At 41.6% G+C, this 16,877-nt stretch overlaps 1 protein-coding gene across 4 annotated transcripts; it reads left to right on the top strand.

The window, feature by feature from the left end:
* The first annotated feature begins 4,810 nt into the window (after positions 1-4,810).
* Positions 4,811-16,275, top strand: LOC133271538 (gap junction beta-6 protein). 4 transcript variants are annotated; one of them, XM_061457698.1, is made up of 3 exons: positions 4,811-4,999; positions 5,458-5,536; positions 14,463-16,275. In XM_061457698.1, the coding sequence occupies exon 3, from the start codon at positions 14,485-14,487 to the stop codon at positions 15,274-15,276; it is 792 nt and encodes a 263-aa protein (XP_061313682.1). In that variant the 5' UTR covers positions 4,811-4,999; positions 5,458-5,536; positions 14,463-14,484; the 3' UTR covers positions 15,277-16,275. The 4 variants fall into 4 exon arrangements, with proteins under 4 accessions (XP_061313682.1, XP_061313683.1, XP_061313686.1 ...); XM_061457699.1 differs by having other exon boundaries at positions 5,461-5,536; XM_061457702.1 differs by lacking the exons at positions 4,811-4,999; positions 5,458-5,536 and adding an exon at positions 10,830-10,996.
* The last annotated feature ends 602 nt before the right edge of the window (positions 16,276-16,877 follow it).

Genomic DNA, 16,877 nt, shown 5'->3' on the forward strand with positions numbered 1-16,877 from the left:
AAAACAGAGAAGGGAAATGTGAGTGACAGAAGCTACCTGGGTTCAGGAATTGCTACAGGAAAAGAATGAGAAGCAGGAAGAGAGCAGAAGATGTGGCTAGATGAGATCAGGCACCAGAAGTGCAGATTGGTAGGGAGAAAGGGCAGAAGTAAACAGCATGGTTGAGGAGCCATGGTGGCAGCTAGCAGCAGGAGCTTGCTTATTTAGCAAGCCAGGCGGTAATTAATTAAATCAAGTTAGGCAGCAATCAGTCAGTTAAATCGGGTAACAATGACTCAATTAAACTGAACCGGTGAACAATGAACTTATTACATCAAACCAGGGAACACCAAATTGATTAAATCAGCTGGGAGCTGCCATGGGTCCATCCAGGGTCTGGGCTTGGTGCCGCTGGGGCAGGGAACTCTCACTGGAGCTTCCTGCTCCAGGAGAAATATCACAACAGCAACTGCATCGCTGCTGACAGCCCTTCTTGTCCCCCCTTTGCCCAGAGCGACGAAATACACAGCAGACTACAGATGGTCTGATTAAATACTTCAAATAAAACAGAGGGGTGGGAAGATGGAAACTGTCAGCTTCCAAATTAGCTACAATCTTCCAGAAATTACTGGGCTGCCTAAGGATGGAGAAAGCTCTGCCTTTAAAATCAAGCTGATGCTGGACATCCAGAGCTGTTGTCTTAAGAAATCAACTGAGAGGCTTTGATGGGTGCCTGACAATAATTTAGTCTACCCTACCTAGTCTGCAGGAGAAGTATGGTTTCCAGTGTTGCTCTGGGAGAGTATGGAAATGTACTAAAATAGTTGCCTATGTCCATTTTGAGGTAAAAAGTGCAAATTATATGGATTAGTGTGAGTCAGGCTGGTCCTGTAGTGGCAGTCCTAGGAACCACTTCCATGCCCTTTCATTGGTCCCCCACATAATTTTGGTGTTTTGGTGATTTTTCTGGTTCTCTTCCTGTTCCTTTTTCTCTCTCCAGAAGCAGGGAACATCACTAATATATGTTTCTTATGGGCTATTTGAGGAATATCAGTTAACTGAAAATTAAAAAGGGAAAGTCTCATCGATAAGGACAACTTGAGGTCAAAAAGATAAAGGAGATAGTCATATCTGTCCTGTTATTCAAAAGAAGTGCAATCCTGATTGTTCTGCAAGGATCTGTAAAGCTCTTGAAGGTGGGAAAAAGTATTGCTTGTCATAGCAGTACAGATGTTTGAGGAGCTGTAACAGTTAATAAACATGATATTGCACAGCCAACCTTTATGATACTGCACATTGTCATTAAAGCAATTATACTGAAAAGGAAGTGACTCTTTGGGTGTCATTTCTGGCTAGATGAGGTCCTGGGATTTGCCGAGAGTGTGTAAATCAGGACTAACATAACCCCTGTATGAATGCTGAACAACAAATTAAAGTCAAGTCTGAAGAAAAGCAGTCTCCTGAGCAGCATACAACAAAGATGGTGCTTCATCTGAGAATTAGTATACAGTAGCAGTACTACATATATGCCTGTTTTCCCTGAACAAATGTGCCACAAGGGAGCATGCCCTTTGAGACACACCTGCACAACAATTTCGCACTGAGAGACTGGACTTAACTTTCTTTTTCCTCCTCTGAATGGTCAGAGGGCAAAAAGAGTCTAATTAAAGTTGTGAAAGTTTGGAAAGAAACTAGGCATTTTCAGGTTTTTCAACCTCCCAGTCTTTAGCACAATATTTGAGCAGTGGTCTGCCAAGAGAAAATGGAAAAGAAACTTCCTGGTGGCTTGGTTGGGTTTTTTCTCCTTTTTTATCCCTTCTGAATAATAAGAGGACTGAGAAGTTGGATTTTTTTTTTTTTTTTGGCACAAATCTTCAGTCTAATGAAATACATGAAAATGAGGTTAAAATTTCAGCCAAAAGTCTAGTCTTTTCATACTTGATTAGAATGGGCAGGAGGAAAACTTGACTTATGCCAGTATTTTTAAAAGTGCTTGTGATTTAAATGCTTTTACAGGATAGTCAGCCTTGCCTGTGTTATGACCTTGTAGATGATGTTATGCACTACCAAGGAGATTTGCCTTATCCTAAAGTTGGGCTTTATAACTAAAGCTACTCTTGGTCCTCAGTATAATGTTGTGACATCTCTATTTATTTTCAAAAAAAAAAAAAGAAAAAAGTACTTACAGAGATGTTTCTTTTGTATCTGCATCATCATGTGAGGCATCTATTGACACAGAATTTCTGAACACTGTAACTTTAATTTTCTACTTTGTTTATATGTCAATAATAGATGGTTTCTATGTTAATCCATCCCTCTCTTCTCCCTTTTTACTTAAGAATTGTGTCAACAAAATTACTTATCTACTCTGTAGTGCACAGCTGCAGCTCTTACAGGAGGAGAGCTCATCACCATTCAAGAGTAATCAATTTACACGTATTTATTTCACAGGTTTATCAAACAGTACTTCTCATACGCTGGCTAAATACTGAATATACAACATTTCTCATCCGTAAAGAAGCAATTACAATTTAGCTCTGACTACTAAGTAGTCAAATTACTAAATATATTTCATTTTCCCCCCATAATTAGAAAATCACATGATTAAAACTAGGAAACCCTTTTTCTATTCCTTTAAATTTCTGCACTCACATGTGTCATTCTTTCTATCTTATGTCCTTTGCATCATCACTTATAATCAAACAGCGAGCTGATGTTACCAGGTTGGAGAAGTAGCATTTGAGATGAGAGATTAAAAAGTTACCCAGCAGAAGACAACCTGGCACTCTACCACCCATTCACCCAGTGCTCCCCTTGTGGTTCCAGTTAAAGAATGGTTAGTGTGATATTGTCTCATATTTGAACACAGAACATCACTAAAGACTTTTTCTTTGCTTCCAGAACTGGGTGGGTTTGCCTTGGGATAAACACCAGGTGTTGGCCTCCAACCATAACATACTCCTGATGGCAGCACAGTGAAGACCTGATCTAAGACATCTCAAGAGAGGTCCACGTTGTACCCCTGCTCACTCATCTCCAGCTCATCTCCTTTAGGCAATTTCACAGTGACATCCATAGAGTCTTGCTTCCACAAGCTTTTCCTACAGAAGAAAAAAAATCTTCAACGGCAAACACAGCCTTGAAAACCAGCACAAAACTCAAAATCCTCTGCTGCAGCTAAACATACCCAATGTTTATCATACCCAAATCAACCTTGGAATGACAGAGATGGGACACGTTTTACTTTTTCAAGGTCACTGAGTTAAGCTAGAAGGTGAATAGAAAGGGAACACACAAGTTCCAGATGTCTCTTCTATGCTTTTCTTACATTAGGATATGGGCTTCCCCTTTTGCAAAGTGCAGATGCATGGCCAGGTCTAGAGCCACTTCCCTTCACACACACCATACACATGAACCTTGAACGTCATTTGAACACACAACTCCCCCAGAAGTGAGTGAACACAATCAGACTCAGGCCTCAGGTATTTATTGTTTGTCTACCTCAGCCTGGTCCTAGAGTGGCTGTAGTGAACTGACTGCAGTGCTGGGTCCCCCACGGCCAGGGTACAACTGCTGAATGGTCCAAGTTAAGAGCTGACCCTGCTTTGTCCAGGAGGTTGGACTAGAGGTCTCCTGAGGTCCCTTCCATTATCAATCTTCCCGTGGTCCTAACATGCAGGTTCCATGGATCTAAGTGCAAGGATAAGAAGGAGTGTTGGAGGAAAGATGAGATGACAGAGGCATAGGCTAATGTTTAAACCACAGGTGATGGCAATTTATCTTTCAGTTATAAGGTTGAGTTGCTTGTGCTAGAAATTTCTACCTCTTCTTCCTGAGCATGAGAACAGTTAAGCCATTGACTTTCACAAAAGATTTTACCTGGTGTTTTTATTCTAGGAAGTGGATATAAATGGCAGAACTTAGCTCAAAATCATTTATCATTCAAGCCCTTACACTTAAGAAGTACAAACAGACATTTTTCACCAAAGCCAGAGCAAATACACTGTTGTTGCAGTTGTGCTGTACATTTTCTTTGAGAATTTAGTTAAGAGGATTAGAAACCATTTATTTAGTTTGACATGTGTGCGTGCAAGATGGAGAACGCAGTTCTGGGCAAGGATTTTTGAACCCAAAGTAAATTGTTTCCTCAGCAACTGTATTCCTTAGAAACAGAAAACTTTCTAAAATAGGTCTTTTCTACTGACAAATATCCACAGCTTCGTGAAAGGCTGCAAGTTTACAGGGCACTGCTGCAGCATTTCAATCGCACTTGAAAACAAACCTCAGAAAGCCAGAAACTACTGGCTCTTCCTTCTGTGTGTGGCCAGTAATTCCTTAATAAATTCCAAGAAAAAAGGCCAGGGCTTTTGCTGTGCCAAGGCCTTTTTGAATACCTAGATTTAAAGAAATGGGAACATGACCATGTTATCCTAAAGAGATATGCATTTCCTCTGGAAAAAAAACACAAAACAAAACAAAACCCCACACATGTGCAGCTATCTTGATTTCCTTCCCCTTATGCTCTCCCCCTGCAACTTCAAGCCAGCCCTTGGGCGGCGGGAAGCGGCCACTGGACAGACGCGCCCCGCCGCCCCAGGCAGGACAGAAGTCTCCCTGCCTGCTCTTCCAGACTCGACTCGGCTCCGCTGTCCCGTCCCATCCCATCCCTTATCGTGGCTGTCTTCCTCTCATGTTCAAAGCACAGATCCCCATTCTAACCCCTCCCCAGGGTACAGCAGCTGGGATGGGCTCCAGCCCCGCCCCGGGCTCTTACCGCCTCCACGGAGAGCCTGAGGAACCGGGAGCGGGTGGAGGCGGGCGAGGGGCGGGTTAAAAGCGGCGGCAGGTGAACGGGGAGGGACCTTAAAGCTCAGGGGCAGCGAGGCCGGGGCTGGCTGTTCCTGAGGCACTGACGGACACGCATTGAGCCTTATCGCCTCCCCGCCCGCCCGCGGTGGCTGGCTCGGGAGCTCCCGGCGGGGCTGATCACCTTCTACTGCTGTGGGCACGGCTGAGGCAGGTGATGGGGCGCGGCGGGAGGGGGCGAACCGGCAGCTCCACCGGGGGCGGGGGAGGCCGATCCCGCGCGTCTTCCGTGAGGAGCGGGCCCGGTGGCGGTGGGTGCGGCGGGGCAGGCCCAGCACTCGCTGCCCTGTATTGCTGCTGTAGCCGCCGCTTCCACACTTGTTGCGCTCCAGTGTGGGGCCGGGGCCCACGGCAGTGGAGCTGGGAGCTCTGGTGGCGCCGCTTGCCTCGGAGCGGGCCGGGCATGGGGCTGGTGGCGGGGCCCCGTGCGCGCTGCCCGTAGTGCCGGGCAGGATTCACCCCCGCTCGGCCCGGGAAGCCTCGGCTTCGTTTCCCGTGCTTAAGCATGAGAGGAAGTGCTTGAATCCTATGACCGGGTTTAATTGGGAGTCCTTTTGGCTCTGTTAATTATGCATTTAACTAACAACCTCTTTTTAATCCGTCTTCTCTCAGCAGCGCTTTGTAAGCACGTTATGTGAAGTACCCGACCAGCTAAAGTGCCTAAGCAAAATCAAGCCTTCCGCAATTACAGGTAATTTGCGACACGCCTACAGATGTTAAAGAGAGCTGCATGAAGGTAAACAGCTTGCATCAGTAAAACTGACAGGTCCTGTGAGTGTCTGGTCACACAATGGAAACATTCCCCAGCATTACAGGGGGAGTAGGAAATTAAAAGTGTGAGTCAGAAATAAATGTATTTCTGAGTATCGGGGCTGGATAAGATTGTATACAGGAGTACTCTAGCCCTTAAATTAAGTGTGAGGGACATGTTGCAGTAAGGGTAGGTGTGCTTGCTTGGTTCATGGTGGTAGCTGGTAGCTGACTGTGTACCTGTGGCATGATGGGCATAGCTGTTTCTCTCATCACTGGGCTTTCCTAGTTTTGGTGTTTCTTTTCTAATCTTGTATGTTGAAGAGACTATTTTTTATTTTTTTTCCAATATAATTAATATCTTCTGCTGTATTAGTTCTCACTTGTAGGAGCACAGATACTGGGTTAAAAGAAGGAAGTGGCCTTTTATCTTAAGAATGCTCTTTTAAATTTAGTTTTTGTGACTTTGACCACCAATGAGATTCTGTTAGCTGTGGTCTGCATGAAACTGTATGGGGGTTTGAACCCAGATTCATGATCTTATGGTACATGTGTGTGCCGAGTTGTGAGTGTATAAAATGTTTTCATCCTTTATTTTCTTAATGAAGTTACGTGGTTTCTTACCGTTGCACTGTTCAGCTTGGAAACCTGGCTTGCCAGCTGCTTATCTTGAAGAGCCCCAGAAGAAAGGTAGCAGGTAGAAGCATCTGCATGTGATTGTGTCAGGTTTAGCTCAGAGGATAAGGCAGTGGTGGGCCAACCCTCATCCTGTGTTGGCACCTCCATGTTCCAACTGGGCATTGCAGTGTGATTTTTCTAGGTGGAATTTCCAACACTTCTGCAGATCTGTGAGGTTACTGTGTGTATCAGGGTTTTCTGAGAAACTTAAATCCTCAGAACTGGCAGTCTTATCGTTGGTAGGGCTACATATCACAGGCCTTGCTCTCTCAACTTTGAGGTTTGGGCCTCTGTTGCTGTTTTGTATCCCTTGAAGCATAACATAGGTGGATTACTTGGGTAATCTCATCTATTTAGTGTAAAGAGTAATTGTACAATGAAAAAGGTAAAGTGGATATCTTAGTAGTTGGAAAATAGCACACTTTGAGGTATACTTACAAGTTTCTTAATAGCAGGCATTGCATAAGCTCAGTTGGTACCCATGAGTAAAGAAGATGCTTTATAATTTGATTCTTTGTGTTGTTCATGTGAACAGTTTCAGTGAGATCAGTGGTCCCCAAAACTGCATGAAACAAGAGCATGGGTCAAATCCTTTTGACATTTTTCCTTGTTCTTTTCCTCTCTGCTTTTAATTGTTACTTAATGATGGCTGATAAGTTACCTGAAATGAGGAGAACTGTGACTCTTGCCTGGCTACACACCAGTTTGTGTAAGGAAAACCTTGAAGTGATGATACATGAAGAGAGATTAAGTGCTATCAAAACAGAAGGAATGTGAGAAAAGAAAAAAACATCTATGCATTGATGGTAAAAGTTAAATTCATTCTGCTCCTTACCTCATACCAGTGTCTCTTCCTGTAATAGATATTTTTAAAGGAAAAAGTTGCTTTTATCTTTACATCTGATGAAAGACATTATATAAAAAGCAAGGAAAAGCTGCACTGCAGTATAAATCTTAGTGTTTATAAATTTAATTAGCATTTCCAAAAGGGTGCAAGTTCTGTCTGTGTGTGAAAGAGACAGTGACTTGCCAGTTTTGTAGGAGATGTTATGTTGAAGTGGGAGTAGGCACATTTGTGGAGGGGATGCAAACATTTGCCCAGATTTAAGAGGAAAGAAATGGGAATTAAATAATGGGTTAAAAAAAAAACCCATAACTAAAATTTGCTATTTTCCTGACTGGGAGCAGGGCACAGTGTGTATAAAACTTTCTTTAAAAGTATGGGAAATAGGAGATTTGCATCAGAGAAAACAGTCCTTGGGAATTTGGCTTTCTTTCAAGGCGGGAAGTTTAAAGCTCATTTTGGAGGAAAGGTTTACAGTGGAAAATAGCAGAGAAATGCCAGATTCTAATAGGACTTGTACTGTCTTGTTATGCCTTCAAGTGTGACTGGCACTTCTGATATCTCTTTCCACAAGCTGAGTATATTTTATGCAGAGATGTTCTGGAGGATGGTAATCTTCCATTTACAGTTGTAGGCTAGTGCAATAACTATAGGATTTAACTACACAGATATTGGGTCCTAGTCTGTTGTGTTAAAGGCTAACTCTGGGTTTCACACTGGCTTTAATTAAGCCAAAGAATGCCTCCTGTTTTCATAAACTTGAGTAGAAGAAAAGTACAATGCTCACAGTGTTCAGACCTGCAACTGTCAGAGGTTTCCTGTTCCTGATTAGTCTTTGCCTGTTCTTGTGTCAAATCAGATATACTGTAATTTCTCTGTCATGGCTCTTCTGTTCTCCAGTTTCCACTCTGATCTGGAGATAAGTGTTCAGAAGAAGTTTAAGACCTACTAGATGAAGCCGTGATTGTTAGACTGCTCTTTTGAACTTTATTCAGCTTTTTAGGAAAGAAGTAGAGTTGTTGATATTTCAGTGCTACAGCTGCATGCTCCTTATAATTTTTTGTGTACACCTGTAAAATTAAAATAGCTGGAAGCTGCCTGTAATAGTGAGATCAAAGGGTTTTGGTTGTCAAAGCCTGAGTTTAAAGCTGCATCTTCTTGTAGTTTGAATTCTGCATTAAAGCCTTAGCAGTGTAGAGAGCTGTGTTCTTTTTCCGGTAGTACAAATACCCTGGATAATTGAACTGAAGCACTGTACTTCTAAGTTTGAACTGGTACTTATCTATCTTGGTCTACTGATTAAAAAAGTAGGAGTCTGGAGCCTGTAATTGTAGTGGAGCATTTCAGAGCAGCACTGCGAGATGGTGAGATTTTGTTGTCTTCAGTTTAATGTCTGGGAAATTGTGGCATGGGGCAGGCTAACAAATTAGGTGGGAAGTTTGAGAGAATTAGCAAGTAATTGCTGCAACCTGTATGCAAGCCTTTCTTGGTGAAATAAAAGGATGCTGTCTTTGGAAGATGTTAATCTGTATTTATTAGAAGCTTCCTTGGTTCAGTAATGGCAGTGCTGCTGTTCTTGTGGTACAACACTGAAACTAATTCAGCAATAGGAATAACAAAATTACACACCAGCAATTAAGTGCTTGCTAGTCTGCTTAGCAATAAGCTAGACCCCAGTTTGGCAGTGTGAAAGTATGTCAATAAAAAAACCTACTGAAATACAGATTTGTGTTCTTCAAATCTGGATATGAAGCAGCATATATATCTCTAAGACATCTTGATGCTGGCTTTCAGCCCCTATATGAGCTAGTGCTCCCAGCGTAACTGTTTAGATCGAGATCTGAAGGGAAAGTTCTATCAGCAGTGCCTTTGTATGCTGGACCTCTATATATAGAAATACTTACTGTGTGAAGCTGGGTCATAATTTTGATAACGATTTTGGTTGTTACGCAGATTTGATGTCCTAAAGGTGGTTGTTAGCAAACAATCTGCATTAAGACTGCTGCTCTCAGGCATCTGAGTTACCTTTGTCACCCGCTTTGGGGGCGGGAAGGGACACTTGGCACCAGTGCTTTTTTGCTCAAACATTACCTTGGTTAATGTAGTCACACTTCAGATAAAGTGACTTCTGCCTTGGCAGACTGTTGGTCTTGTATCAGTATTCAGGAGGCACTGCTGAAAGCAGAGTGTCGCACCAAGCTAGTAACTCTGAGTACACCCTGCACTGAAATTCTGATAGGAGTGGAGGCATTGTGAATACCCTCTATGTTTCTGTGTAATTCCAGTAGAATAATTAAAATTGGTATCCAGTTTGTAGTTGTGGGGTGATAGGTATAATCTCACTCTGAATTTATGCCAAAGTTATCATACTGTGACCCCTTCTTGAGTCGAACTTCCAGATGTTCCTATAACAAACAAATATTGTAGTACTTGCTAATGACTGTGGTTTTTTTTTTTCTTGATAATCTCCTATAGCAGCAAGCACCATACTGTGGATGTGAAAGGAATGTATCTTCTGTTGGTTTTACCTTCACTGTATTGTAGTTGTGGTTTGAAGCTGTGTGTTTAACCATTGACAGATTATTTATCAATGTAACAGTCTTTAAGAGTGAAAAAGGTGACAGTTAACCAGCTGTGCTTATGAACACTGGAGCTCGATGATAATTGTCTTTAGTGTTGTGAATTGCAGGGATTTTCACTGGGTGTAGGCACTGCACTGTTATTGCTGTCTAATGTAGGTTTGCAGCAGCTTTAAAGTAGAAGGCAGTCTAGCCATGGTAGCACAGAGCTCAAAACACTTTCCAGAAGCGGGAGAGCTGTGGAAATAATTAAGCTGTTCTCTTGCTGCAGTCTGTTCCATTAGTGAAAAAAAAACCAAAGAACACCACCACCACCACACACACAGACACATTAAAAAAAAAAACAAACAAAAAAAACAACCACAAAACCCAGAAAACAAACCCACAACAAAACACTTGCTCATGTGCCTTTGTGTCATGTGATCATATAGAACCATTTCTCTCATAACTAACTTTTCAGTGATAGTGATCCTTTATGATTGTTTTTAAGTCCTACTGTGACAGCCCAGGATCACTATTGTGATCCTCTGATTGCTGAAATGGAGCAGAAGGTTCAGCTGGTAGCAGAAACAAAGATCTATGCTGAGGCTTGGAAAGGCTTTTGGTCATGCCAGTTACATTTTTCCTTTTTTAAAGGAAAATTTAATACTTAATACACCCCCGTGTTAGAATGGGTTTCTAAATGCTGATATTCAGACTCACTGACCAGCTGTGTTCTGTTCTTCCCTGCTTATTGCTTTATAACCAGTTCTTAACCTCACCCCTACTTTACTTTTTTTTTTCCTCCCAAATTCACCTGATCTTTCATGTATTTAACTTATTCCTGTACTTTGCTGTACTACTGAGACCAGCAAAGCGGGTAAATTGACTGTCTACATACTATTGTTTCTATAGGCATTTAGCTGGATTTCCTCATGTAAAAATATCTGGGCTAGCTCTATGAAACTAAGAGTTGCCACCCATTAATGAGAAATAGCTTTCTTGCTCTCTTCTCCTTTGGGCAACAAGACAGTTAATCTTTTACTTATTACTAAAAAGGTCCTAAAAGCAAGCGTCTAGAAGACAGTTAACCTAGAGTCAACATTCTAGCTTTTGAGTAGGTTAGGAGTAAATGAGCTATCACATCAGTACAGATAGCCCAAACTTGATGTTAGCTGGAGTGATCTGCAATGATAATAGTGTGATGGGCCACACTTGGTTAACTTAAATTCTGCTTGGGTCACTGTGTCTGCTCATGGGAGAGAGGTGGGCACTTCAGGAGACTTGGAATCATCTTCATCAGATGCTCTAAATTGTGTTGGTGAGTGCTGTTTAAACCCAGCTAGTAGGAAACACTGGGGACAAAGTATTTGGATGGAATTCAGGCTGCCTGAATATGGCCCTACAATCTTAACTGTGCCACCCTTCACAGAGAAGATAGTGAGACTTTACTAGTATTTGATCAGTCCCTGTATCGCTCTGGAGTATCCCAGAAGTCGTATGACCTTTCACCAGCATATAAACAAGCCTGAGAGGCCATGAGGGTACAGTGGGAAAGGGCAAATCTCGGTGATGAGCTTGGAAGAATAGGGTATGGTGGCAGGAGGAGCTGAAGATACAACTGAAGGATTCGGAAAGGTAGGTGAGAATCGTGGAGGTGGGAGGGGTTGGGCAGTATGGAAGACGGGCTTTCTGGAAAGGAGAGGAAATCTCACTAGGAGACTCGGGGCAAAAGTTTGCCTCTTTAAAGTGTGGTGGCTTTTTCTGCATTGATCCAGGTACAAATTTGCTTTTGCTAGAATTGAAGCACCATGTTTTGCCAACCCCTCTTACCCACTAACTGCTAATTATTTACCCATGCTTTGCATTTTGCAGTCTGTTTTTTAAATGAAGTTGTACTTTCTGGATTGGGTTTAAAAAAAAAATAAATAAAACCCAACAACAACCACCAACCAACCAAAAAAAACCCCAAACATACTAGTACTGGGAATAACTTTTAAATAGGCCACCTGGTTAATAATGCACATGCACACCCCCCACCCCCCCCCCAAAGAAAAAAGTTGCAGGAAATGGAGAACTGCAGTGTGATCTCAGGAGCAAATGCTGATGGGGGAGGCATCTTGAGTTAATTTTGCTACTGAAGACAAGGTACCCTTTAACTACACCCTGAGGCACCCATTTGAATCAGTTTCTGCATGGGTAGACAGGAAGGAGTGATAGCATGTGGTAACAAATCCTTGTGAACCTGTGGTAGCAGAAAGGCAGCCATATCAGTGAACAGTAAGAGGTGACGCTAAGAAATGGGGCTGATGAGGAGGGGGTACACAGGTTCCACTTCTCAGCCTTTCACACTGTAAGGAGATGTAGGGAGAAGAAGGAACAATGAGAGAAGAAATTCAAGGCATCTGTGAAATTAAAGGATTGGTGAATGCTGTGTATGTAGTACCGCAGTTTACATGGTGCCAAACTTCTACAGATTTTCAGATGTGCAGGAGTATTTCTAGTCATAATACTTACTTGTAGTGTCATTTTAAAAGTATTTTAATTGCAGTGTGTGTGTAATAATAACACAGATCACTAGTAAAAACACTGATAAAGTTGTAACTGTTCCTTGGTTTAACATACAAAGATCTTCAAAGCAAATCTTGAAAGCAAGACTGATCTGATGGATGGAAAATCAAATCAAAAAAAGGGGTACAAACATTTGAAAATCTAGCTAGTATGTTTTGTAAGTAGCTCTGATATTAAGGGTCTTTCCTGTGGCCTCATAGGGTTCTTAATCCACAAAGATTGTATGCTAATGAAAAATAAACTTTCTTCTTAAAAAACAACATAGTGGGATTGGAAGGTAACTGCTTCCAGGACTGTTCTGAGATAGATATACAGAGGTAATAGTCCACATAGACTCTGCATCCTGAAGGAGGCTCAGGAAAGATTTCTCCAATCTGAAGGAAGTCCTGGGTCTGTCCTTTGTTGGTATTCACCTTCTGAAGTATATCCCCACATACTTCATATACAGTCAACCAGCATAACCTGAGGGAAGTGTAGCTTATGGAACCAGTGAAGGGAGATCACACTTACATTTCAGTAACTCAATAAAAAAACCCAACCCTTTGCATTCATATAACAATTAAATGTCCTCATTTTCCCTGTGCTGTTGTGTACTTTGACTGATGCTCTGTATGATTGTATGCGACTTACTGATTACATGTAACTGCTGTAAACCAGAAAATATTTTACATTATTCAGAATGAGTGTGTGATGTGGATGACAACTGCAAAAAAAGTCTTAATTCTTCATGCAGTGTGGCCCAGCCCAGAGTTAGGAAATCTTGATCATTCTCTCATGTGATGAATAAAATGGCCTTTTCCAGTGGCATTTTTTTGTGGAAACTTTGAAAATGTGATTTTGCTTATTGGTGTCCTGTACTGTAAATGCCAAAGAAAGATGGTCTGGGCTTGGTTGGGCTTGGATCAACTAGGTTGAGAAGTCTTTAACAAAGCTGAGAAATAAAAACCTTCATGAGGAATTTTGGAGCAAAAAGATCTGCAAGCATTGGCTGATAGGCATGAGAAATGCTGGCTTCCTGAATCCACAGTAGCTTGTATACTAGCTTTCTGTAAACTCAGCTGAAGTGGGGAGGTGGGCTGAAACACCTCTGACTGCTCTCTGAAAGGTTGCTGTTTGTGGAAGCTGAGCAAATCCAGACAGTTCCTTCCCAGGAGGTATGTTGGAGACAAAGGTGAAATCCTGGAGTTGATTTAATTGATAATGGTCATAGTACTTTGAAACTTGCCTACTGGAAACCATATGCTTATGTTGGAAAAGGCTCTGAGCTACTGCTGGCCTGTCTGAACTCTTTAAATGTTGACTTTAGCACTCTTCCCAGCTTCTGAAATGTCTCCCCTGTTCTAGGAGTAATGCAGTCTTGTTAAAAGGAGGGGAGAAGAGGGGTGGGAGAAATTGCCTGACAGGCAGTGACAATGAAGGAGCCTTTGTCAAGTTACCCTAGGCTCTTGTTAGAGACATGCAATTTGGGGGTGAGTCTTTAAGCACTGATTTTAAACATCCAACTCGAGATAGGTAATGACCAAGACTTAACCTTCACTGCTTCAAGCTATTGTGGAATATGCCTCAACAACAGAGAGCCCTGCAGTCACGTTTTTAAAATTTGTGAATGAGGTTATCCAGACCTGCTAATGGAGGATGCAGAGCATCAGCAGCAGCTCTTGAAGGTCTGTCTTTATTGCTGGAATGTACTCATGAAAATGCTATTTACACTTCAAAGCTAAGGATGGATCAGCTTGGCTTAATTCATATTGGAATTCTAGCTGTTTAACACCTTTATTTATTTTTTTAACATAACACCTACATTACTTCTGGATTATGTCATCTATTCTTTTGTTACTCTTATCAAACTACTAGAAGTTGTATGTTTTAATTTATGGCTGGTTTTGTCAATTTCCTGTCTGCTTTTTTTACTTGATGTGGCTAATAGGTGTTTTCAGTTGGTGAATACACCTAGAAGTCAAATAAATGTGATACCATGTGTGTAATCAAGTAATGAATTATTACCTGCTGATATGTGATTAGATTATTTATAACTGCTTATAGCTAAGCCCACTGTGTCAACAAAATGTTACCACAGCTACCACAGCCAGTGGATGTGCTGCAGTTATGATACTGCTTTTCTTATTGGTTTGGTTTATTTTGTTTTTTTTGCACCTCATGCTTGATGGCATTTGTTTCCTGTCCTGATTAACCTTAGTTTTGTTTATTTGTCTTAGGTCAGACGATTAAAACAAGACAATGGATTGGGGAGCCCTGCATACCATTTTAGGAGGTGTAAATAAACACTCCACCAGCATTGGGAAGATCTGGCTCACAGTCCTGTTCATCTTCCGTATCATGATCCTGGTTGTGGCTGCAGAGAGAGTCTGGGGAGATGAGCAAGATGACTTTGTCTGCAACACTCTGCAACCTGGTTGCAAAAATGTTTGCTATGATCACTTTTTCCCCATCTCTCACATCAGACTCTGGGCCCTGCAGCTGATCTTTGTTTCCACACCTGCACTGCTGGTGGCCATGCATGTAGCTTACAGGAGGCATGAGAAGAAGAGGCAGTTCAGAAAGGGAGACCAGAAATGCGAATACAAGGACATTGAAGAGATCAGAAGACAGAGGTTTCGTATTGAGGGCTCCTTGTGGTGGACATATACCAGCAGCATCTTCTTCAGGCTGGTCTTTGAAGCAGTATTCATGTATGCGTTTTATTTCATGTACGATGGGTTCCGCATGCCTCGCTTAATGAAGTGTAATGCATGGCCCTGCCCTAACACAGTGGACTGCTTTGTTTCTCGACCTACTGAAAAGACGGTGTTTACTATTTTCATGATTGCTGTGTCCAGCATTTGCATTCTTTTAAATGTGGCTGAATTATGTTACTTACTGACAAAGTTTTTCCTCAGAAAGTCTAAAAAAGCTGGAAATAACAAGCATCACTCAAACCATGAGAATAAGGAAGAAACCAAACAAAATGAAATGAATGAGTTAATATCTGATAGCTGTCAGAACACAGTTATAGGATTTACAAGTAGCTAAGGTGGTGTCAGTACTGGTGTTCACTCTTTTTGGAGTGAATCTTTAAAGGTTGCAAATGAAATTTAATAAAACAATTTAAGTTGGTTGAGACCAAGTGATGTATAGTGTCAGTTGTCAAGTATGCACATCTGAAAAGAGTCAGTGCAGCCTACATATGTGAAAATTACATGAGGATTAAATAGGAAAGTGTATCTTCCTGTGAGTATCCTTACAAGCTGACTATGATGAGTAGGAAACCCACCAATACCTTCATGCTGACAGTTCCTAAAACTAAATACAACAGCAATAAAAACAAAGATCTTTCTAAGCTAGATATTCTAGTATTTCAAGTTATTTTTATGACAGTGATAGTTTTTACTTGTGAACTGATAATTAAAATATTTTTCTAAAATCTAAGATTCTATGTTGCTTAAGGTTTTTTAGTACACAACTGAGTGTTTTGTTTCTTAACCAGGCATATGCTGATGAATCCTCTAATGCCATATTTGTAGGGAGGAGGCAGCAGCAGGATACATCTTTATAGCTTTGCAAGCGCTGCTTGAGCCTGGGAATGGAGCTTTAGATGCTTGCATACACACTGCTTGCTGGCTGTAGGGGAAGCTGTGTTGAAAGCTCACCACATGTAAAGTGAATAACTGAGGTAGCTGGATGTGAACTCATGCCTAAAACCAGCATGACAATGTAGATACAGCCTAAGTATACTTGCTTTAAGCATCTAGCACACTGGTAATCTTGCTGATCTTTTAATTGCATACTACTGGTTTTATAGCAACATATCTGATTTTATGTAAATGTTTATTTCTCTACTGTATCAGCTGTATTTGTTTCTTTATGCTGTATCACCTCATGTAACTGGCTTTGCTGTTTTTTTTTTTTTGTTGCTGTGATAGACTGATGGTGCTGTTAAGAAATTAGGGGCTTTTTGTTTTGAAGGACATGGAAAAGTATCACTGGAAATGGAACAAGGCTTCTGAATAAAAGACAAACACTTTAATCTTTCTCAATGAAGTGAGAGTCCGTATGTGAATGCTAGCGAGATCATAGGCAGAACAAGTGCTTATGAACAACTGTTTTCAAGCACACACTCTACAGCCAAAGTGCATGTGATGCGCGGATTGACTCCATGACTCGTTAAAGTTGTAAAGTAGGTATGTTTTTTATTCAGCGCTGAGACGCACGGGGATAATTCCTCAAAGTCATGCGTACCTCAGTGTTGTTTCCCTGTACATTTATTCTCTAAAGTTATATATATTCATAAGGTTGCACAATACGCCTATACATATTCATGTCCTATCCCCACTTTGTATTATAATGAGCCAGAAGGTCCTCTGTGCCTGTGCAGTGCCCCCTCTGGTCATGGGCAGGGGTCTCAAGAGGAAGTAAATGAGTCTTCCCCCTCTGGGTAGGGGTCTTCAAGATGAAGTAAATGAGTCTTCCTCTTCTTGCACTTTTCACCTTTTTAGTCTTTATGTGTGGCCTTAGAGTTTGGTCAGTGTCCCAGCCGTAAATCCTCTACTTCTCCCCTTTATCAGTAGAGTTTGATCAGTGTCCCAGCTGTAAATCCTCTGCTTCTCCCCTTTATCAGTAGATTCAGGCGTCTG

Source organism: Pezoporus flaviventris, unplaced genomic scaffold (genome assembly GCF_033815535.1).
Source record: "Pezoporus flaviventris isolate CSIRO_AGI_PZ_B2104156 unplaced genomic scaffold, CSIRO_AGI_Pfla_v1 ptg000025l, whole genome shotgun sequence".
Lineage (NCBI taxonomy): Eukaryota > Metazoa > Chordata > Aves > Psittaciformes > Psittacidae > Pezoporus > Pezoporus flaviventris.